Source organism: Manacus candei, unplaced genomic scaffold, assembly GCF_025592945.1.
Source record: "Manacus candei isolate 608988 ecotype Guabito, Panama unplaced genomic scaffold, ASM2559294v1 h1tg000050l, whole genome shotgun sequence".
Classification (NCBI taxonomy): Eukaryota; Metazoa; Chordata; class Aves; order Passeriformes; family Pipridae; genus Manacus; species Manacus candei.
The window spans coordinates 13,449,654-13,474,592 of NW_026138098.1; the positions used below are offsets into that span (position 1 = coordinate 13,449,654).

General features: G+C 46.8%; 1 protein-coding gene across 5 annotated transcripts in view; it reads right to left on the reverse strand.

The window, feature by feature from the left end:
- The window catches only part of CNNM2 (cyclin and CBS domain divalent metal cation transport mediator 2), a 113,720-nt gene extending 92,492 nt beyond the window's left edge, over window positions 1–21,228 (reverse strand). For 3 of the 5 annotated variants that reach the window (XR_007906797.1, XM_051800475.1, XM_051800477.1), the window contains exon 1: window positions 19,478–21,226. Coding sequence is in view for 4 of the 5 variants with exons in the window: in XM_051800475.1 (XP_051656435.1) it covers window positions 19,478–21,065 (1,588 nt within the window). In the remaining variant the exon portion in view is untranslated. Of the gene's footprint in view, window positions 1–4,619; window positions 5,145–19,477 lie in introns of those variants that run through there. The other 2 variants (XM_051800480.1, XM_051800476.1) reach the window with 2 other exon arrangements.
- Between the last annotated feature and the right edge of the window lie 3,711 nt (window positions 21,229–24,939).

Genomic DNA, 24,939 nt, shown 5'->3' on the forward strand with positions numbered 1-24,939 from the left:
AAACACAGCAATGCTTACAGTTCTCAGTCTTTTTGGCCAGTTCAAAAAGAGTCAGCAGGCTTTCCATGGAGCCATGCTACCAAAGCCTCCTCAGCATTTAGCTTCTTTTCCTGCCACGCCCTCCACCTTACCCCTCTGCTTTTCTGCTCAGAAAAATACTCACAAAAATAACCAATGAAACCCCTGCATGTTGCAAGCTGGGGCATGAAGTCATGGAGAGGAATCTGGTCATGTCAGGCAACTGTTTTCAGAAAAGGAACTGTACTCTTACATTTTTATTCAAGACCAAACTGTCTGTCTTCTATCATTGCCCACCACCCCAAATGCTCCTACAAAGCAGGTCAAGAAGGACTGTATATAGAACTGTGATCAAGAAATTTCCTTCAGCAGCACCACGGCAAAAAAGTGCTGCAAACAAGTCACATTTTGCAAGCCTGGGCTCCCTGCTCTTGATAAGGAGATAAACACCTACAGACCAATGGAACTGGGCCACAGAAACTAAAGTGAGAAGTTGAGCAGAGTTAGGCTGAACCCTAGGACTGGAGGGCAAGAGCTCATTAACAACGGGAACAACTTGGAAACAACTCGTTACTTCCTACCTGCCTTATTCCAAATCTCCCACGCCCAAGGAACTGATTAACTCTCATTTGGAAAGGCAAAAATCCCCGCAAGGCAGCAAATATGCTGGGGGAGGCACAAGTGAGGGAAAAAGAAAAAAAAAAAAAAGGATGGCTGGAGCCTAGTGGCCTACATGCAGCTGAGATGAAGGTAGACCTTTTAATTTTCCTTCCATGGATTTTAACAGCAGCAAGAGCCAGGGCTTACTCAATTCGGACTCCTAAAAATAGCACTTGCCTAAGTAACCACACAGGACCACATGGGGCTCTATTTTCCTTAACTAGCTTTTGATCTAATGGAATTCTTCAGTTAAGTAAAAGAAGAAATGGGGTCTTTGTGGTGAAAGCACATGATCAGGAGTTAGGAGAACTGGCTTCTCCTCCAGACTGCTACGGATTTGTTGTTTAGTCTTTCGTGCAAAACAATGTAGCTCTTAAAGTATGCTTCTACCTCAGACCAAAACCTGTGACTGCATTTAAAAGCTGAAACATCCGTGCCAGCTTTGCTCCTTCCAGCATGCCAGCCAGCCATGCAGCCAGAGCTCAATGCTCTATCCATGAGCCAGACAAGGATCCAAACAATTAGCCTGGTTGCACTCCACACCTCATAGCTACACTGGCTGCAACAGGGCTGATGTTAAGAGAAGTTTTGGTACATCTCTATGCACTGCATTTATCTTTCTGCACAGTGTTGTAGCACTGTCCTTCGCACTTCTCGCCTCACACAGGAATTGAAAAGAAACCTTCTTATAGATGCAAGCACAGTTCATTAAGCACTGGTAAGGTGTTTGTTTAGCACCCAAAGATGCTCAGATACCACAGCAAACCAACGCAGCTGAAGCACCCAACACAAGGAGGCAGAGCAGCAGCTCAGCGAGGTTGGGAAGCGTGAGAGCAGAGCGGAAGCGACACATGCTGGTATTTCAAACAGTCAACAAGCAGCAAGTAACCTGGTAAGACCTCTGAGACCTTGACCAGGATAGACAGGCTCTGCCCTGCCAGAACCGGCTGCTTTCCTAAGTTTGCAGGACCCTACCTGCTTCCGACACCCAGGAGAGGGCTGCAAAGGGCTCACAGTTGAGATGCTTCCTCCCACCCTGTAACCTGCCAGCAGAGATTAACACTTTCCTCAAATGCTCCCTTCCACCCTCCCCAGCCACTTCGTGAGCTGCTACAGCTGAGGGGTCAGGAGATGGGATTCTCCACCAGAGCAGGTTTAGGCAGAAGAGACTGGACAGCAAAAGACAAGCTGACTGTAACAGCAAATTAACCCCATCTCTGGCTGACAGGAAAGTAAGCCAAGCCTAGTACGAAAGGAGGAGATATTTCAGCAGCCACACTGCAGAGAAAGGACATAACACATCTGACAATACATTTAAACAATGCAAAACATCCTTCCCAATGCCTGCAGCAAGTCAGCCCCTATCCTAAAGATCTAACACACTTGGGCCCAGAAGCCTTGCCAAGTTGTCAACATGGCCTTTGATATCAGAAAGCTTTGAAACCCCTGCCTTAAAGGCCAACACTTGTTTCTCCACCCTTATTTGAAATGCAAGATGCCTGAAAGCTATAGAACTATTTTAACACCGAACATGCAGGAGTCTACACTGCAGAGCGGACACGTTTGCTGGGAACTGCAGTTGGAAAACTAACAAGTCCCCTACTGCTACAATAACCGTAGCTGCGTAACGGAAGACATGCCAGGGATCGCAGGAAGCTCAAGCCTTCCAGCGCTTTCTGCAATCTCCATGGAGAGAGCGGGCCAAGGAGCACCTTGTTTAAACCCATGCTAAATGCCAGGATAGCAAGGGATGTGGGACAGGGTAGAAAAACTGCCACCTTTTTCCTTAAAAAAAAAAAAAAAACACAACAAAAAAACACCCCAAACAACAAACAAGAAAGCTTAAATCAAGTTTTTAACCAAACTGAGGCCTTAAGAGTGTTTGTTTTCATTTGGGGGGGAGGGGAGAAGTCAGTAAAATGTTATTTCCCCACATGTCAACAGAAAACACGTGCATCCCACCCTGCAACTCAAACATTACAGCTTCATGCTTTTTCACCTAGATATAATCCATTCTCTTATTTTACTTCTATTTCTTTTCCAAGGGGTAATATCGATGTAGCTGTGATTTCCTAAAGTCAGAGGACATCCTCTTTGACCCCATGCTTTCTGAGTTTTCCCCCCTTGACTTCACAGCTGAACACACTGTATCCACAGCCATTCTTTGGACCCCGAAGGACTCCACAGCACATGAGATGCTAAGACCACATCATGTGCCACGAGCCACTCACTCCAACCATGATGGAACCCCAAGGCCCCAGCCCTCAAATTTACAGCCACTCTGAACTCATGATTTCACTCCATACACAGCAGAACCATCCACTGACTTCTTAAAGTGCCCTTCTCCACAGACACATACAGAACAGGGCAGCACGTGTTTCAGGAGTCGTCTGGTCTTCACACTTTGGAACAGTAATTTAGGAGTTGTAAAACAAGCACTAAGGCTGGTTTGATCCAGCCTTTTACAAGCTTTACATTTCACACTGATGTTATCAGCTAGTAAATCATACACACTGCAAGCAAAAGAATTTTTTTTATGTTTTTCCTATATGCGTTCCTCACAACTGAGTGTTCCGGATACATTAATTGTTTTCTGTCAGTCATCTTTCCAATCAAGATCTGCTCCTTCCTTCCTTCCTAGTTTGCCAGTATGTTACACAAAATTTAGTTGCTGACATGTTCCAACAGGGACAAGAGGAATGATCAGTAGAGATTAAAGCATGCCATGCATCAGCCAACTTCTGAAACAACTGACAAAAGAAATGCAAAACATCTTGAAAGGAGAGATTTACAGAGATGGTAGCTCTCTTGTGATGGTTGGCCCCAAAATCATCACCATTTCTGTCAGTTGCCAAAAGTGTTTTATGGTTTCATTTAAAAGACTGGCAATTGATCCCCAAACACACACAAAAGAAGAGTCCACAAATGCTCCAAATATCTACATTTTATTAATTCAAATCAAAGCAAGACCAGTTACTTCTTATAGGATCATCTTTAATGTCTACTAAATAGCACTACAGGAGCTCTATTCCAGGTTACGCAGGGGCAGGATCATTGATACAAGTAACATGAAGGCAAAGTTGATTGTGCCCTTATGGATCACTTTCATTAACACAAACATCTAAGCTGTCCTGCAGTCCTTAGGCATTTATCAAGGACTCAGAATCAAGAGCTTTTCTGGTTATAAACATCTTGGTATAGAGTGTGCTATTTTAAGAGACCAGCACCTATCACACAACTCCAGATGAACAGTAAACAAACCATCCACTCAATCCACACAGTAGCTAGTGGTAGGTTTTGTTTTTAAATAAAGATGCTACTGATTGTACATCATCAAGAAGTCAAGTTGCAAGGCATTAACTAGCATGCTCTCATCTCATTTTCCCACCAGCAACAGGATTCTCAGATCCAAGTTTTATTGCTCAATAGCCACAGCTTCTGCCAAAAATCACAAGGGAGCCAGGGGGAGGGGATGGCAAATATGAAATGGGACAACAGCTGTCAAGGTAATTTGATAGCAGCGATGGCTTCTTGAACCAGTGGACACTCTTGAGAATGTGAGCCAAGGCCTCCAGGCATCCACAGAAAAGCCAAGTAAGATAAAGAGCTCGGTGAGAGAGCTGATACAGATGTCTGAGACAGAGGAAAGAACAAAGGCCATCTAACTTCTAAGAACTTCAGTTTTCCAAACAAAAAAAAATTTCAGAGCAAGTGTCCAAATGAACCCTCCCAGCCATGAAGACAAATCATCTTTTGTTTGAAAAATGTTTGCAAGTTTTCCCAGTACTCTTTCCAAAAACATCTCAATACTACAACATCCAAACAGAAAAGAGGAGTGAAGAATGAGCTGACAGATTAAAAGATCAAGTCAATAACCTTCTACAGATTCAAATCTAGCTCAACTTCCACTACCAAGCAGTCACCTGCATTATGAGGCTCACATAAATTAAACTTAACGACAAGTCAATCCCTAATAGACCAATGTCCACAGTCAAAAGTTTTCTTGTATCCATAACACAGAAAATATCCAAAGGAAAGACTTATCACTGGAAACCCTGAAAATTTCCATACTTTTAGTTTAGTTGCTCCACCAAATGAACCATCTCTTCAACAATGAGTCATATCCTTTGGTGGAACAGTAAGAAAACTCCTTTGCTTGTGTCTGTGTGGCACCTGTTTTGGTAACATAAGAGGGATTACTGAGACATGCCAAAAACACAGGCAAGGACAAACTGCAAGTCAGGAGCGTGTTAGCTGTGACAGGAACAGCAGAGGGAGGTCAAATACTTTAATGATTATTCCCATCAGTAGATTTTACTCTTTTTAGGATAGTTTTCATTTTCTTTATTTTATGCTTTAAACTTTCCAATACACAGAACAAGTGGAGTTCTCTCACTTTCCCTCTCTTTACAGGGCTTCTGGATTCTGCTCAACCACCTCAGCAATCTCACAGGAGTTTGTAATAGCTGGAAGAAAAAAGAAAAAGAGAAGCAAACAGAAATGCTCATAGCTTTGTTCTGCATTACTGTCACCTGCTACAGATGCGTGATGTACTAAGAAACATGATCACTGCCAAAAATGCATTTATGGGTACATAAATCATGTATGAGTACATATCAATTGTTTCTTCATGCTGAAACCAGCATTTTGACAGACACCAATGCAGCCAGTCATTTGTGTTAAAAATAGCTTATTCTGACAGGGAAAATAAGAAACACATGACAACTGGTCTTCAAAATTTAGTATCAAAATTAAAATCAGACCTAGCTTAATGTTCCATTTTCTCTAATAAGATCTTCAAACATCATACTCAAGCACAGCAATCACTGGCTTATTCAATTGTGGCTGCAGATTTCTCCACAAGCATTGCAGCTCCCTTACCTGGCCCTGGAGGGACAGTCTACTACTATTTTTGTAAGCACTTACTAAAATCCCCAAATTCAACACAGGAGCTTTTGCCTTAAGTGCTGGTCCTGTAGAGCAGCCATGAGACCTGGGAAGAGGAGGGTGGCTTCTGCAGGCCTCCTGACCCTCACAGTGCAGATAAAGAGAATCCACAGAATGACTGCCTCGAAGCCAAACAGGTTTAACAGCCCTTCACCATCTCTGAGGCAAAAGGCAATTTGCTTGGTATGTCACAGATAAAACGTGCCTGTGTTGAGGCGAGGGTAATGAGACATCTACCCCATGCCACTTCAAAAGGTTAACAACTCAAAGGTTGCAACACTCCCAATATCCTCCTTACAGTCTGCAAAGGCTGCCCTGCCTAGTCCTACCATCACTCCCTTTGGCTCCTTGTTCCAACACAAAGGGATTAAAAATTAAGGAAAAATAATTTAATCTAAAACTAGAAATCTCCTTCTATCACTTCTGGTAGCAACTTTTCCAATGAGACCTCCAAATTGACACTTTACTGAAGAATACCACTCATTCACCTTTTCATTCAGTCAGTCATAGCAAGAAGAATGAACTAGTCCCTTGTCCACCCCTCCCCTGTGCAAGCCTAACCCCTGGGAGAGGGATGAGAAAACAAATCATGCCTTCGCTGTCCCAGTCACATCCATTTTCTGAATGGGACAAGCAGGAAAATTCTCAGCTCTTCCATACTGTTCCTATCTCCTATGTCAAAGAAAACAATAAAGAGCCAAGATGGAGCTAGACAAGTCATTATGATCACAAGGGCACAACTTCATGCTAGCAGAAGTGGTGCCCTGGATTATGAGTCAATGCCAACATTCTGCAGTAACAGACACTTTAATCAGACATCAGACATTAACGGAAGCATCAAGAGACATAGTGATAATAGTATCATCAGGACACAGGTTCTGTGACAATTCTGTGTGTCACAGAGGCAAGTCCAGCCTAGAGCCTGATGTGTACAGGCATCAAAGCAGTGGCAGAACTCAGTCTCTGCCAATACACTCAAAAAACGCAGGACAGACTGAGTGGCATACACACACTGCACCAGCTCAGAGCAGGGTTAGACTGTCCCACGGACAAACCTTGCAAACCCCCTTAACTGCTGACAAATAGAAGGCTCGTGGGCCGAGCTATCCCCATATCACATCACCACACGTGGAATAAGGGAAAGAGCCCAACTAAGCCAGTCTTTTCATCTGAAATGAATGGGATTCACCAATAGTGAAAACAGACTTGATTTGTGTCGCTGCATTCCTCTTAGCCAGTTTGCTTAAGGCTCCTTGGAATGGATTGCAATGAAGAACACTGAAGTGTTACCCTCTGGTGTACATGACCTGTCCGTGGTGTAAGAGTAACCTTCCAGTGGTACCAGGAATAAGAGCTCAGGGCTTTCTGGCTCATGGGGAAGCCAAGGTCTTTAATTATACTTTGGTTACCACCTTGTCACTGACATGAAAAAAGGACAGCTACCCGCATATCCCTTGAGAGTGGGAATTTAAGCACTAACAGCTATGCCACTAAAGACTTGCTTACTAGATTTTCAGCCCAGAAAAACAGAAAAATATTTAGTACATAATTAATCCTAAACTGGACATTACCTTAAAACCATTTGAAAACAAATGTCAAACAGCACAGGATAAAAGGGTAAATGGCATCTCTGACACCATAAGGAAAAAACAACAGATTAAAACCCTCTGTGTCAGCAAGAGGTTAGAAAGCACTCAACAATGAACTTTACAGCAGCAATTTTAGTAGCCATAAAGCTTCACAGAACAGAGCATTAACCATGTACCATTCACCTCAGCTGCGTCTCCACACACTTGCCTAGTGGAATGGCCTCATCTTATCTGTTGCCACTGTCTCCTAGACTCTCTCTGGTTTTCCCCACCTTCTGCCAACAAACAGTGCCAGGAGAACTACACATTGATCTGAAAAAGGAGAATGAAAATGCTAAATAAAGCCAAGGAACTCAGGGCAAGAGAAACAAAATCTGAGTCACTGGAAGGCTTGTCAGTTTAAAGAAAGTTGCAATCAACTTGCAAGGAAGCTGTTAGATGAACATTAAACCAAACTGCTATTATAGAACCTAAATTACAGTAGAAAAGCTGAAACATACCAGCTCCCTGAAAACCTTTCAGTTGATACATGGAAAAGGGACAAAAACAAGTCCGCATTATAGAGCAAAGCAATTGAAGCACAAGGAGAAGGCATCACAGTCAACTGCAACACTGGACAGCTCTAGGAAATCCAAAAGATAAAACCCAACACTTTATCCTTGCCCAACTCTCAATTCACTTGAAGCAATTATGCCCTTGATTTCCTTGGGTCACTTTTCCATAAAAAATACAGGAATAGGAAAATTAAGTCCCCTATATGCTTTAAACTCAGTTTTACAAGGTTAAAAAAAAAATCTGTTCCTATCTGCAAGGATTTTTTCATCTAGTCATATCTTCAGGGTTTTTTATGTCCCAATCATCCTCAAAGCTCCAGGAAACACAGAGAGATGAGAATTCCTTTTGTTAGAATTATTCACAAGCATTACCACAGCAAAAGTTCTTGCTCCCAGAAACAGCATACTGCCTCTAACTATGGGAGTACATGTTTAATCACAGTACACACTCATTCTTTGTCACAACTACTAACTGCAGCTCTGGAGAGGATAGTTATGATAACCTCATTTGTTGAAAGAGGTTTAAAGTACTTCATTCCCTCCCAAATATTCTCTCTAAAAACTGGCAGGACATTGCTGTTCTGGTGTTTTTCAAAGGAAATAGATGCAGACCCAGATACCGCCCAAATCCCCAAACCTACCAGCATCCTCATGGTAGCTCTTCACTCAGCATCCTCCTTTAAACCTTTCAAACACTGCTCAAGGCACTCAGCTCTTTCTTCTGATCAGGAGGTAGATGTAAGCAGAAAGCAGGGTACCTGGAAGCAGCCTCCAATACTTCCAAGCGTGTTTTCATCTAGGGATTAATTGGATAGTGGGAACAATGGCAAACTACAGAGCATCATCAATATAAGCTGGGGAAGTAAGAGACATTTTCTTAATTTCTCTACGCTATGCTTGGATTAAGATAGTCCACAGAGTTATTAGTTCCAGGATGGTTCCATGTCTATTTGAAAAAAAGAGCGCACTGATCTCTCTGCAAAGCCAAATAGTTTAAATGAAACACCATCAGGGATACAGCTAGACAACTTCCCCTTTTCTGAATATTTTCCTTGGAAGTTTTTGGTTGGAGCCTGTGCACTGCATAGGGTTGAGAGGGCTATTACTCTTGGAAGCTATACTCTCAAATTCTTTCCTTTACTGGAAGATGTGAGGTTGATGATTTGCAAAGAAGAAATGTATTAAAGCCTCTTACCACTGGACCATGTTCAAACAGCAGGCAAGAAGCAAGTTTATACATGGTTTTCAGGCCAGTAATCAGAAATGAAAATGACCTCGACACTCAAATGTATGCGTGTCTTCACTCCACCCCACACGCTTCCACAGTGTCTCTCTTATAATAAAATAAAGCTTGTTCAAAGATTACAGCAAAAACTGGAAAATTCAAAACAGCTGCTCTGGAAAGAAAAAAAAAACACTAACAGAATAGAGCCATTGACATCACAGCTCTCCTGGAAGACCTCTCATCCCATGCACAGCAAGCATGCCCATGCAGAGAAGAGATTGGGATTCCCATCTGTGGTGCATCACACAGTACAGGGAAACCTTCATCCCCACCCTTAACCCCAGGGGCATTGAAGAAAGCAGGAAAAAAGAAAGCTACTCTATTTGCTTGCATGTTGGCTCTACAAATGCACTCAGAGGTTCAACCCTATGATTGGCATCGAGCAACAGATTGCTGTAGTTCTTGGAGACTGCATCTAGTAGGTAATTAAGTTTTTTCACTGCCCCAGCTGCCTTCCTCAAGCTCTAACCTCAGGGCATTCCCACACTGGGAGCTTCACCCCCCACCAAGACTGCCTACAGGGTGAACTGTGCAACTTCTCCATTTCCAGGATCTCCTTGGGAGCCTTCAGATAACACAAGCTGAATTAAACCAGTAAGATGCTAAATTAAACTAGTAAGCTACTGGTAAAGAGTTTCACATTAGTGGTTGTAAACCCCCTCTGGGCCTTTCTCAAATGAACAGAAAGACCTACAAAACTGTCAGTCCTGATTATGATAGAGAGGCTGGCTTCATCATATGGAAAGAGAAGAGAGCATTAAGCATGCTGTGATCTCTGCAAGGATCACAGGAAAACACAAATACACTACTACAGAAGGAAAAAAACCCTGGCTTTCCTCTACATATGATACTAGTAAGTCTCCCATTTTCCTTGCAAGTGAGCACTCAAATTTTTAATAGCTGGCACTGAGTCTGAAGTACACTGTACAGTATTTTTATTAAGAGAGAAAAGACAGTGATTTTGACTTCTCTGGGAAATCCCATGCACATAGCACAAGCAATTCCTCAACATTAGGAAAAGAAAAAAATACTCCGTGAGCAGTGTGAAGCTCTTGAAATTTGAGGTTTTGAAATTAGTGTTTTCAAGCCTAACCATTCCAAAAGGCTCCAGGCAAGGATATAAAAACTATTCCCCATGAGGGTAAGGAACCAGCACACAACAAGACCAGATTGCTCCCATACCTCTACAACCATGTAGTTCATAGTAAGCTACTCACAGGCCCATTGCCCTAGCTTCCAGTGAGGCATCCCTTGTTCCTCTCCTCTGCTGGAGGAAGAGGAAGACCTTCAAGTCTTCAAGCAAGTCTTCAAGACCTTCAGCAAGTCTTCAAGGTATCTTGAGAGATGCTCCTTCCCTCACTCCCCACACACTGTGTCAAAACACTACAATAAGAGCTGAAAGTCAAAAAGCTTTATCTGTTCACACACCTCAGTTACACAGCAAGGGGAAAAAACCCACACAAATTCACAAAGCAAAACATATCACCTAATTTATCCATCTTGTACCAGAAACTTAGTGATGTCCCTTGTAGTTCAAGTTAGAGTTACTGATTAACTCTAATTCACAATTTCAGCCTACCTTAAACAGTATAAAATTTAACTGAAGTCTCTTTACTAGATGCCCTGTAATATCAACTGAAGGTCCATGTCTGCACTTGTTGTGTATGGGAATTGTAACTGTGAGAGCTGTGCTTGCTTCCAATGGAAAGATGTCCCAGGCAAGATAGGAAGAACTAAGCTTGCAACTTGCCTAAAACCCACAGACACACCTACTTTCAATGCCAGATTGTAAATTTTTATCAAGAACAAGTTCACACCGGCAGATTTCCTTCCTTTTGGTAGGAATCTAGAAATAGCTGACAAGCAATTCACAAGCAGTAAAACCAGGCAACTGATCGTCCTTGTCCTCACATAACTGCTGCATGGAAAGTGGTCCTACAGGCTCCCTTTCAGCCAAGGGCTGCCCTTTGAACACCCCAGTGCAAAGGGTAGGCAGGACAATCTTCTGAAATCCGGAGGTGGAGTCCTGGAAAGCAACCAGAAATGGCAAGATCCTTCTTAAAATTGTTTGCTGGCAGCAGAGTATCCAACTAAGGCAGAATCAGCATTTCTGTTGCCCTAATTTCCCATGAACAAATGATGAAAATAAAGCCTTGTCCACCTCCACAAAGATCAACTGTCACAAATGGCTCTATCAAATCAGTATAAAAGATTATATCACTGTAAAAAACCTCACTATTAAAAAAACCCAACTTTCATTCACACTTGCTGTGGGAAAGAACCTCAAAGAAGCAGAAGCCTGGTCCTGATGGCACAGTTCACCCTGCAGAAAGCAATGTTACAAAACCACCTTCATTTGAAGAGTAGATCCTTTTAGGGCTGACAGCAAAAGAATAGTGCGATCCCAACAGAAAGCACTGCAGAAAACATAACTATACAGTCCTTTTGCACTAAAAGTATGTGCTCATCTCATCTTCCAGCCCCTGTACCTTTGGCTGGAGCAAAGCTCTTGCTTGGTTAATTAATAACTGCAGCAGAGTTGTGTTAACTTGTAAAGTGTTACGGCCTCCACAATCATGAGGTTTCAGCTCCCAGATTCACAGTCACCACACTGTCCTCCAAAGTATTCCTTGATGAGAAGGGCTGTTGCACCATAAACACTGAAATTATTATACCAAACAATTTTCAAGCAAAATGCTTCAATATAGAGAGACAGAATTAAGTATCAACCACACAAGCTTTCTTAGTTTGAGGTTTCTGTTTAATGGGGCTTGGATATTTTATGACAAGTTGTTTACAAGACAAGTTACTTTTCTAGTATTCTTTTACTGGTCCTCTCAAGCAGATACTATCACCAGTAGGTGAAGAGTAAGTCTGACTCACATCTTTAAATCACAAAAATAACCACAAACACCCATGTAAGAATCCCAGTTTCCAACATGCCAGCCAATCCAGACAATGAAACATCTCTGGCATTACAGGTTGTATACTACAACAACACAGTCCAAGCATGATGGATCTCACTGCCATCTCTTCTTCTGATATTGCAACTTTGTGTTTCAAGTTGGAGTGTCAGATAGGGACCTGATTCTTCAAAGTCCACTTTGTGAAAGATACTGTATGGCTGCATGTCCTGGAGTCATATTAGTGGGGTTTTTTGTTGGGGTTTAGTTTTGGCTTTTTTAAGAAGCTATAGGAAATCTTTCTATAGACTTCAGTTCCTCTGCCTCAACTCATAACTGTTGCAGAATGAGAACTTCCTTACTCCATAGCTATTTAAAACACCAAAGGAACACCTCACCTGTTCGAGGCCATCCATTTCTCTTCCCTACATCTACCTCTCTTTAAGATCACTTACACTGAGGTGACTAGGTCATCTCTTCCCCTCATAGCTCTTTAATCAGCTTTACTTTCCATGCCCTTCTCACAGATGCTTCCTGTACCATCACACTTAGCCCTAGTTTATTCCCAGCATAGCTTCTTCCACCAGCAACTATTGGGCCTTGCTGGTTTCTTGGCAAAGGGAAAAGGTAGATTCCACCAGAAGGTGGTTAATGACAGATCTATGCATCTCATTTATATGATTATACATTGGTGAAAAGTGAAAAAAATCTCATCACTTGATAGTCTTGAAATGACTCAGTGACCTTGGCAGGAACTAGAATGGATCAACCACCTGATCTGGACTTAGCCATGTGCTGTGGGCTGTAGCTCATTAGCATCACGTATTTACACTCTTATTTGTATCTAGTAGGCTGTATTTCAGGACCTCGTCAAATCAACAAGAATGCCAGGTCACACTCACCAGGGTATGGTTCAGGGTACTGGAGCACTCTCTGTTGTTACAAGCTTCATTAGTGAAATTGGAAGGGACTCAATACTAGAAGTGCAATTGGTCTACCTAGACTGGCAATTGCACCACAGTTCTGTAGAGGCATATAAGCTAATGAAAAAGTGAGCTCTTGTTAAGTATTACTGAAAAAAGCACAGCTGGATGGTGTGTAGACTCATTCAACACACTGCTTGGCCACTGCTTTCATTCTCTGCCTAATTCATGGTGACCAGCAGCTGTAAGACTGACTTATCACGCTTACTATTAAGCACCCATTGCTAAGTGTTCAGAAGAGGTGAAGTAGCACGACTTCGAACTCTCCAGGTCTTAATTCCTGTGCACTAGAATGTCTGCCATCCAAGTGAGCAAGACAAAATCTGACACCAATTAAAACCAGGAGATGAGCAGATCTTGTCAGTCTAGTGGCACTGATGCTCCAAGTTAAATGGCTTAGTAACCCCCACAATGCTCCCACTCACTGTAACGATTCCTTCAATAAAAAAGGGAGGGGACTTGAGCTCACAACATATATGAAGTGTGAGGTGGCTCACTCCCTCATTTCCTAAATTACCAGCTAGAGTGATACCACAGCCTGACAAAACAAAACCTACCTTTGAATGGCTTCATACAGAAGTGACAATCAGAAATGTGCCTTTAGATCCACCTCTGCCACCAGCACTCCACAGCTACTGACAGGAGACACCCACTGTTGGTGTTTGTCTATGTGCAAGAGCTGACAAAGGTTCAGTGTTGATTACACAACGCTCACAGAAAGAAATAAGCATCTAGGGCTATTTAATAAAGACAGTATCTTTAGTTCCAGAACTTCCTGAATCGCAGCCTGATGAGATCAGTAAGCTTCCGTGGGGGATAAAATAAATTGGCTCTTTTCTAATACTTTTTCTAAGCAGCCACAGCCATTGTCAGACACAAACTACTGCTAAGGATTCACTGTCATTGTCCTTACACCCTCAGAGTCAACTGAAGTTCACTGAGAAAGTGTTCTGCTCCTCAGAACCTCATGTTGGCAGAGAAAAAATTTAAAAAAAAATAAATTTCAGGATTTTGGAAGAACACTACAACAGTTAAACTACCTGATCATTTTCCTGTGCTTCTGACTTTGCTCAGTAGTTGACATTATGCCTCTCAATTCTATTCTACACCAAAACTGGCCGTGAAATGCTGTTGGCTACACAGCCCAACCTGAAGTTTACATCTGTGCCTATTACAGATAACCTTTACAGACACAGAGAAAGCAGACAGGAGCATGGGTCACTTGTGGTGGAATTCACTCCCATCAGCTTCAGTGCAGGCAAGCATTTGCTAACTTAGCGTACAAAGGAGGAAAAGGTAACTTCTTGTGCTTGTTGACAAGAGCTGCGAACAATCAGCTGAAAAGCAATCAACGAATCATATCCAACATAGGGGTCAGGCTCAAACCTCTACTGCCCAACCCATTTAATTCACTTACTCCTCTCCTTGCCAGCCACCCAAACCACACATTTCTACTCATAAAAGCAGAATGAGGCCTCCAGCTGGGCTCCCCACCCAGGCAAGGGTGAAGGAGCACTGCTGCTCTCCAAGTAGCATCTCTACTCCTGGTCCCCGAAAGAAGTTCACAGTAGAGAGTCCAGGAAGAACTGGAGCTGTTCCCCAATGCATTCCCCTTGACGCCTCTCCCTCAGCATACCAGCAGGAGGGCTGCCTGCAGTAACCCACATCCACTCCTCTCCAGTGGAACGAGCGCGCATCCCCCAGGAGCTCCGCAAGGCCAGCAAAGCTCTTGGCAGCGCAGTACCTGCGGGTGCTGCGCTGTCACACGGCCAAGAAACAGTTTGTCACGAGGCAACCCCCACCCCCACATGCAATTTTTGTTCAGGGAACAAATCTGCAGGCATAGCATGCTAAGACTTCTGTTTCTTGGTGGCAAATTCCTTCCCACCTACTATTCCCACACTCTCTTCACACAGAAAAAGTCTCCACACTGGACCTCCTCAACACCCTTCCCTTTATATAAATTTCCCCAAAAGGATCAGAGGAGGTGCCTTTTATTAGCCAAGCAGCCTTGAAAATGATATTGTTTTCCAAGAAAAAGTTTTATGTGCCTTTCATAATCCAGAAAGGATTTATGTAATTTCATCCAGTTTCTCGTAATGTTGCAGTTACAGGATTACATGGAAAAAAAGGCCCAGGAGACAGACAACCTGCTAGATAAACTAAAAAGTGAGCATTCAGACTTATTAAATGAAATTTATTTGTGGAAGATTGGACTCAGATTCAGCAGGATGAGAATTCATAAAACTTGAAAGGAACCAGGAAAGAAGCCACCTACAAACCTGGATTAAAGCTGCACCAGAAAGATAAGTGACCTAATAACAAAAAAAAAAACCCCTCAGACCGAGTGACCTAATAACAGAAAAAAACCCTCAGACCAACAATAGTAATGAAGAACGTTGGATCCTTGGGATATCAATTACTTGCTGTCCTACCTGCTTCCAAAAAGAAGTTCTATATGCTCAAAAGAGGAGTAAGTAGGTCTAGGTATTCTTCTCTGCACCCCCAAATGTAAGAGGTTTATGTTTCAGGCTGCTGAAGCCTGGTTTTCTTTGGAGGGAGAAGAGCAACCAGAAAAAAAATGGACATTTTTCTCCTATGTCCACACTAAATATAGCCAAACATACCACTAGTAAAAGCAGACAATATAAGACCAACAGAACCCGAAGAGAATGTCATCAAGCTAAATCTGATAATGTTTTTAGGAAAGAAGAATCTTTTAAGGCCCAGTTGGCAACGATTTTAATAAGAAATACAGGAATTTTCTCAAGGCTGCCATGTGATTCAGAAAACAAGAGCTCAGAACTGCTGCCCACAGTTATTGTGATTTCTTTGCAACAGGTTATTAAGCTCTGATCTGTAGTATAAAATAATAGTGGAGACAGATATAAATAAGATCAAAACATATGACTCAAAGTCCCCAGATAAAGAGGACTCCAATTGAGAAACTGCTGTCCTCCAAAGCCATCCAGGGCACCAGGAACACAGATGTACAACGGCTTGCAGAAAGTGGGCCAATCTTGAAATATTAGTATTACAGCATAAAGCTTTTCAAGCTGAATTTTTGTAGCTCCAGCAGGCAGGAAGCTAGAAATAGAATGCTTTGGATTCAGGATCACACCTGCAGAGATCTGTCTGTGAAAAACACCAAGAGCAAGTGCCAGAGAGCATTTGAGCAGAGACCTAAGAAAATTGTCAAAAAGGAATAAAAAAAAAAACCACAACAAAAACAACTCCACACACTTGTCAATAAGAAAAAAAGAGATCAGTGGAGACAGTTCACTAGCTTCTTTCCAAAAATGACTTTGTGGCTCTTTCACTCCCTGCTGCAGATTAGGAGCCAGGACACAAATCAATCCTGGAACAGGTAACTCCTTGCTTCCCTTTACAGCAATGTCCAGCATCAGATTAACTGGGAGTGAACTCATTTCAAATGAAATAAGTGCTCTGCACTGAGCAAAGTCAGGTAGGTAATTTCTTAGGCCAGTATAAAGAGTACCTTACACTTCCTTGCACTAAATTTGAATGATTGAATTCAAGTAAGTTAAGCATAAGCACTCGGTCTGCTCAACTTGCAGGCAAGTGGATTTGACAGCACTAGTAGAGATTTAAGGTCTGTTCTTAGAATAGAAAATTGCACCTATTTCCAAAGCTATTTATTTTTTTGCAAGTACACCATGCTTTTTAGAAGAGAAGTATATCTGTAGACTGCTTCAGAAATCATGTTTATTCACACTTGGAGATTAGAGCAGCAAGGGAGTGGAAAGTGCTGCAGCTCTCTCTTAAAATTAAGTCTCTTGCTTGGCAGCATAGAAGTGAAACAGATACCTATTTTTCAGTTGTGGTCAAAGAACTTTAATAACAGGGTCCACCACCAAATCCTCCAGCTGTTCATTCCATATGCACCAAAACAAGTACAGAACTACCCATCTCCTCTTCTACAACAGCATAACGATCTATATCTTGCCATGCCTGGCTTTTAATCTCCTCCTTGTAAGCCTCCATTCCATATTTAGGTTAAGAATGTTTTGTTTCTGCCTAAAAAGTGAGTTTCAAAAACCTCACCTACCCAGTTAACTACAAAACTTCTAAAAAAAAAAAAAATCATCCTCTTCCTTTAAACCAATTCAACTAAACAGCACTATCAGACGAGCTGCCCAAAAAAGACACACACGTGAGTTTTGAAGCAAGCCAGTTGTCGTGGGAGGTCAACGTGATGGGAAGGGAATGACTGAAAACTGTAACCTTATTTAATTTCAACACCCTACCGGAGAGTAACAGGCAATTTGATTCTCACCCTTAATTTGTACATTCTCATGGGAATTTGGCAAGGTTGCTCTGAAGAAGAAAGTTGGAAGAGCTCTTGCAAAAGACACCGTGCTATGCCAGATCAAGCGAACTATCAGTTATTTACATTCATTTCAAAGGACACAAAGGAAGCCATTTATTTCCACTATCTCTGCACTTTTTAAAGAGAAACCGGTTAGGACAGAGCTGGTCCTAACACAGGGCTTGCCCATACAGACCAACCAGCATAGCTATTCTGGAGTAAACATTCAAGTATGCTCAAACTAGCCTGAATTAACACACACATTAGGAAGTCACCCTAAACTTGTGCTCCTGGGATGTTTCCTAGCACAGGCAAGAAAAGCTCTCTGCCTACATGGGAAATTGATCTGTGGTCTGCACCTCCCAAGCCACTCAGAATTTTTAAGAAGCCTATTTTAAGCACCATTTTCAGGAACTGTAAGGAGGCATATTTGGCTTAGCCGCACTTGCAGGATTAAAACGCACACCTAATTCTCCCAGCTGGTAAATAAAAGGACTGCTAGGCTAACACACAGCAGAGCATTCCAACCTTTCAAACAGGGGAAATAAATCGATCAGCGTAACGTTCATTTCTTCAGGCACATTGATGCAAACAGAACTGGAGAAAACCACAAGTCTCACTACTGGTTAAGAATCCCATCATGCTATCTGGAGTCTGAACAACGGGGGCTGGGGGGGAAGAACCACCCTTCGCCTGCACATGCAGCAAAATCCATCTTAACCAGCCAGCAGTTAAGTGACATCACTGCCTTTCCCACATCCCAGCTGCAGATCCTGCAGTGCAGAAACCACAGCTGAGGGAGGCTCTCTCTCAGCTCCAAAACCAAGTAAGATTTCCTCATCACTACACAGAAGCCAAAAGACAAAGATAACCACTGCTGCACCGGTCAATAAAAAGCAAGAGTATGTTCACTTTCTATCCATGAGGATGAAATAAAGATGAGGTAACCCCCCTAAACGAATTAAGCAGGAAAAGGGAGATCAAATGCCTTGCCCTCAAAGTTTAGCGTGTGGACAAAAACAGCACCCGAAATTTAAGTGGTAATTTGAACTTATTATCTAGGAAGACCATTCACCAAGGTAACTTTTGCAGCTGATAAAAGCTGAAATCAAATATTCCTCATTAGATCTCCCCTCTCAGGCAAATCATCTCCCAGGGACTGAGCTGCTGTATTTTGATCAGATCTCCCCAGGTATGAACAGTCCAGTGGCATTCCAAACATCCTTCAGTTTTCCAGCACAGGAGTCCACACATCCAAACTTGAAATTTCACTTAACCACTACTTTGAAAGCTCTTTCCTGCACAAGCCATACACCATTATTATTTGGCTTGCAGAGAGGAACAGATTTAAAAAGGGAAACAAAAAACCTCTTTTCCTTTCTCATAAGCAAGAGCTTCTACAAGAATTCAGATGCATTTGTCAAATGAACACCTCCCACAATTCAGATAAGGTAAGGACAGAAAGCCTCAGTCCTATTCTGATGTAACCAATACACCAGCTACACCAAAGAGGCAGAAAGGGTCACGTCTCTGCTGATCCTCTGGTCCTGAAGCAGAGGGAAGCATGGGAAAAAAAGCATTGTATCTCTGAAGTGCAGCACCAACAGGTGCTTTCGAATGTATTTTAAGACCCTGAAACAACTTATGAGTTAGAATATCAAACATCAATCAAAATAACTGGAACACAAGCAGAGAGCCAAGGTCGGCCGGCTGAGCCTATGAATGGCGCTAAAACGTCTTGTTTATCTCAGCACGTGTGCGCGCACTAACTAAGCCTGGAAGACACCCGAGCAGCCCACCCGCTCCTCCCCGTCAGGCCAGCTGAAAAAGCACGGAGAAGACACAGCCAAGTAACGGGCGCGGATTCCCGGCAGCGGTTCCCACTATAATGGACAGATGAGTGGAAAAAACAAGAAAGAAAACAACCTTGCTTGGCACCATGCCCACACACACATCCCAGTGCAGTGGGGGAAAAGAGGCCGGGGGCACATACCAGCCGTGTATCAGCTTTCTGGCCCAGAGGACAAGCAGATCTGGCAGATGCCTAAATACCGGCCACTCCATGTCCTGAATGCATCTTCCCACACCCCTCCACAAGCGGGAACCCCAGAGGCCCCTCTGCAGAGCTCCCTTGCTGCAAGAAGGTAGATGCTGACAGCCATCAAACAGTACCTCCCCACCGCGCCCCTGCCACAGGCACAAGCCCACCTTTCTTGAACTCCTCCAGCATAGCATCGAGCTTGGTGTCGTTGAACACAAAGTGCAGAGGATGGTTGTAGAAGCGGGTGATGGTCTTTAGTGGCGTGCAGTCATCGGGGTCCACAAAAGCCAGGTCCTTAACAAAGAGCAAGTCCACGATGTTGGAGCGGTCACCCTCAAAAACGGGGATGCGGGTGTAACCGCTCTCCATGATCTCAGACATAGTGTTGAAGTCGAGCACGGCCTCGGCAGCAATCATAAAACAGTCTCGGAGGGGAGTCATCACATCCTCCACAGTCTTAGTGCGCAGTTCCAGGGCTCCTTGGATAATGTTGAGCTCCTCCTTGACTAGATCGTTATAAGGGTCGGTGACCCGCAGCATCTCCAACAACTTCTCACGGTTATAGACCGTGCCGATCTCCTGGCCCAGGACACAGTCCAGCAACTTGCTGACGGGGTAGGAGGCCGGGAAGGTCATCATCATGAAAAACTTGGTGAGGAAGATGGTGTTGGCGCCCACGGCCAGGCCGTGCCGAGAGCAAATTGCCTGCGGCACGATCTCGCCGAAGATGACGATACCGATGGTGGAGACCACCACGGCCACCAGCCCAGAGCCGGCAATGTCATCCAGCAGGATGGTAAGTGTGGTATTGACCAGGACATTGCCGAGCAGGAGGGAGCATAGCAGGTAGTTGCCCTGACGCCGCACAGGCTCGATGCGCTTGGCATAGTTCTTTTCTTTGTCCGTGCCACAATTCTGCACGATGCGCAACTCCATGGGGTCCAGGGCCATCAGGCCCAGGTTGAGGCCACTGAACATGCCGGAGAGGCACAGGAGGAGAGAGATGAAAATGACTTGCAGCCAGAAGGGCAGCAAGAACTTCTTCTCCTCACCCACGATCATCTTGGTGTCCTCGCCGTCGTGGTAGATCCAGGTGGTCTCACCCCAGGGCGGGGGTCCCGCCGGCCCCTCGGCCCCTGCCAGCCCCCCGGGAGCGCCGGGTCCCAGGGCGGCGGCGGCGGCGGCAGGGGGGGCCGAGACGGAGGTGCACAGGTAATAGGACTTGCTCTTCTCCGTCTTGCGCAGGGGCTTGATCTCGATCTCGATGATGCCCGAGGTGCGGCGGTTGAGCACGATGTGCGGCAGGATGATGATGTCCGAGGTGCGGATGCCGCAGCGCTGCGGGGCCCCGCCGCCGCTCGCCGCCACGCCGCCGGCCCCGCCGGCGCCGCGCCCCGCCGGCCCCGCCGCCGCCTGCCCGCCCGGCTGCCGCTCTTGCTCCGTGAAGGCGATGCGCGACCACGTCTCGTTGTTGATGTTCTGCCCGTAGACCCGCAGCTTCACCCGCGTCCGCTCGCTCACCCGCAGCGCGCCCCCCTCCATGAAGGAGACGTCGTCCGTGTCCTCCAGCCGCAGGCCGATGATCACCGTCTCCTCCGCCGCCGGCGGGGGCACGACGGCGGCGGGCGGCGCGGCGGCGGCAGCGGCGGCGGCCGGGGGCCGCCGGCCCAGGCAGCCGCCGAGCAGCAGCAGCAGCAGCAGCACCCGCGCCCCCCGGCCGCCCCCCGCCATGTTCCCACCGGGCAGCGCGGCCATCTTTAGTCAGGGCTCGGCGCCGCCGCGGCCCCGCATCGCCGTGCGGCGCCTGCGGCGTGCCCCGGCTCTCCCGGCGGCGGCGGTGGCGGGCGCGGCGGCGGCGGGCGAGGCGCGGGCTCTGCTGCCCGCGGGACCCGACGGGCGGCGACTGCCGAGCCGGGCCGACCAGCACCGCCTCTACCCGCGCCCGCCCCGCCCCACCCCGCCCCGCCCGCCGCGCGGGGGCGGGGCCTCGGCCGCGCAGCCGCCAATCAGCGCCCGCCGCCCCGCCAATCACCGCCCGGCCCCGCCCCCGCCGCGCACCGCCCCCTCCCCAGCCCCGGGGGCGCGTGACTCCCGTGTGTACGCCGTGCGCGCGGGGGCGGAGCCGGGCGCGAGGCAGCAGCCAATGGCGGAGGGGTCCGGGGTTGGAGGGGGCGGGGCCTCGGAGGGGGCGCGACCAATGGGGGCGCGGTGCGGCCGGCGCGCGGGGCGCTCGGCGGGAGCGCCCGCACGGGGCGACGGGGCGGCAGAACGGGCCCCAAGGACCCGCTACCACCTCTCTCCCGGCTCCCACCGCTCCTCCCACCGTCCCCGCCCGGCCTGCGGCGGCCGCCGCTGCCCACAGACCCGCCGCGCCGCTCGTTCCTCTCGGCGGCCCCGGAGCGCCGCCCCCCGTCCCTCCGCCGCGCCGGTCGGCGGTCGCGGAGCGCCCCCTGGCGGCCCCGCCGCGCCCCGCAGCCTGGCCCGACGGGGCTCGTCCCGGGATCTGCTGGCGCCGGGGGCGGCCCCTCGCCGTGCCCGTGTCCAGTTCGATGCGGTACCGTGCGACGGTCAGAGATCGAGCCGTCTCGCTCTACCCCGCCGGGCACCCCGCGCCCGCCCCGGCATCTCCTCTGTTCTGTCGCGCCTGAGAGCGAAATTAACCACTGAGTGTTAAATTTAAGCCGCGCTCCTCCCTCACCTCACCTCTGCTCAGCCGCCCCGTGCCGAAGTTCGGCGTGAGCGGGGCCGGGGTTTGGAGCTCCCACCGGGCATGTTCGAAGCCCCTCCAGTTGCCCCGCTCCACTCATCCTCAGTGCACGGATTCACAGAGCGCTGGCACATCCGATTCAGGAAAATACCTGTGAATTAGTGTGTGCTCATGTCCCAGCACCCTGAGACCCCGGTTGTTCCCAAGGCCTCGGCTGCTGTGCAGCGATCCCAGGTGGGAGAACAGACACCCGATGCCTGGCCATCAGTGCTCCATGTCCGTCAGTTATGAGGGATACAGAATGCAGGACACAGTTCAGCATCCCTGAGACACAGCCAGAGATGAACACTGGGAGCTGCAGGTATGGCTTGTGGTGGCTGAGACCCTTTAGAGGAGATAAAACAGCCCCTGCTTTGTTTAAGCTCTTGGAAAATAGAAGAGTAAAGAATTGTGCAGGACGACCCAATACGGCAGCAGAGCACAGGGCTCTGGGGACTGTAGCCACAAATCCTTCCTGGTCCCAAATCTCATTCAGCTCATCCTGAGGGAGTTCTGCAGGTCTGCTCCCCCCAGGGAGGTGGCAGGTGTCCCTGAGCCAGAGTGACCTCCTGCTAAACACAGTGAACAGGAACTCAGGAATCCCTTCTGTTTCCCCCCAACTTTGGGCCGCTGCACTCACAACACTTTCCCTGCCTGCTGTGGGAGGACAACAATGCTGCAGATCTCACAGTGGAAGAACAGGATTTGGGGCACCTCTACAATCATCAAAACACCCAGACCAGGTTGTAGGACAGATTGTTTTGGGGTTCCTCATGTGGGATGAGGCTGCAGGACCTCCTCTTTTCATGGATTGAGGGCTAAAATCCCCAAGGCTGCACAGGTACAAGCAAAGCCAGGCAGACAGGACACCCCCACATCCACAGTATGGTGAAGATCCCTACTCTAATGCTCCAGATCAAAGTCAAGTCCTCTTAGCTGCTTCCTCCCAGACATGCTGAGAATTTGGAAAAAAAATAGTGCTGTGCTAATGCAGTGGCATTTAAGCTGTGGCCTTTTCCCCTATGCACACAAGAGGGGAGACTTCACTGGGGGTGCATCTCTTCCCAGGCAAGTTGAAAGGATGCAGCAGGGATTTATGTCTTTTTAATGAAGGAGTTTGCAGGTAGGACCCCCCGCCCCATCTGCTCTTCCATTCTCACTGGGAAGGCTCTCTTTGATAGCAGAAGCTAATTGCTGCAAATCTCCAGGGGTGAGCTGTTTGGGGGATTTTGAGGAAGTCTTTGTAAGTAATAGAGGAAGAGAGCTATGCAGGAGAGCATTAAGCAGCCTCTTGGTGGTATTTTCAGCAGGTCCCATCACTGAGGTCATTCCACACAATTTCAGAGCTCTTCGTGCCTACTGGTCTCAGCCACCCCCAAGGCTGCTCTGCAAGGGACCCCTACCTGAAACCACGTAATACATGTCCTGATGATCCAGATAACACCAAAGATTCTTTTTTTTAAATCATGGCATAGCTCTAAACCCAACAACTTATGAGTTTTTGTAGACCCAATAGGTCAGGCTCATAGTCTAGTCCAAAGCCAAAGGGACAGGCTGGCAAGGTGACTTTCCAGGAAACCGTATTTAAGGGTATTACTTATATATTTAATCTCTAAAATATTACTTAATTGCTGCCCTGGCCTGGTCAAGCATTCTGGGCTGATACACCTGTTTCTGGACTTCCCATCACTGTGTGACAGTCGGGTATTACCTGTTCATTCGTGCTTTTCATTCCAGGTGTTCTGGAAATGCCTCCTGAACACTTGGACCCTCCTCAGCCACTGCTACTGCTACTGCAGTGCGTCCTTGGCACTGGGCCATGTTTGTTTTTTAACCCAAATTTTACTGTTTGCTTTCTATCTTCCCCCACATCACAGCAAGGTGATATTTAAATAGCATAGAGGGGAAATTTGGCCCCTCCTGGAAAATCAGTGTGAGGGTGGCTGGAAATGGTCCCTCATTTCCAAGCACAGCTGCTCACCTAAGGGCTGTTCAACAGACCCCAGCCTTTCCCAAACAGCGTCTGCAAGCCAGAGCATGCAGGATTCCTGCTGGGCAGCAGGAGTGCAGCCCATCACCTCCCACCGCAGCCTCGAAGCCCTCGCTCTTTGCCCGCTACGGGATGGGGCCAGACGCGATTCTGCTTTTCCAGAAGCGCCGTATTTCCCTGCAAAACTCCGCAAGTGCGGTGCCTGCAGGGGACTCGAGGCTTTCCCACTAGATGGAGTCCAGGAGAAAACAGAAATCTCAGCGACGCTGCACAGGGAAGGAGAGAGCAATTCCCATCTCCTGGAACGAGCTGCAAAGCATGGGGAGCTGCGCCTGGGGCATCCCCGCCCTGAATGCAAATAAAGGGGACATCCTTCCGCAGCCTGTGTGCCACGTTGAGTTCTTGATGGAAAAGCAGGTCTGGCTGAGGCCCCAGGAGCTGACCAATCCTTCTTGCCCACCACCCTGGGGAGATGCTCACCCCACGGGGAGATGCTCACCCCACGGGGAGCTGGCATGGACTCTGCATGGCAGATGCTTGCATATGGAGGGTTAGCACAGCAAGATCAAAATAAGGAAAAGAGCAACTGGGCTGCTTATTGCTGTGCCTTTCACTTCTCAGAAGCATTTAGATCTGAGCTGCAAGCTCCCCAGGACCAAAAATTGGAGCCAGGCTGACACAGAGGAGGGGAATGCTGCAGGATCAGGTCCCCACAGGCTCAGCACCAGCACACAGTTGCTGCCAAGCACACGCCAGATCTGCCATCTCTCATGTTCAGGGACCCACAATCCCTTTCCCACAGAGACTGTCCCAGCCCATGTGTCCAAGCCATGCAGCCACTGCCAGCCCCACAGCGAGGGGACCCACAGGACAGCTGTCTGTCCTCACTGCAC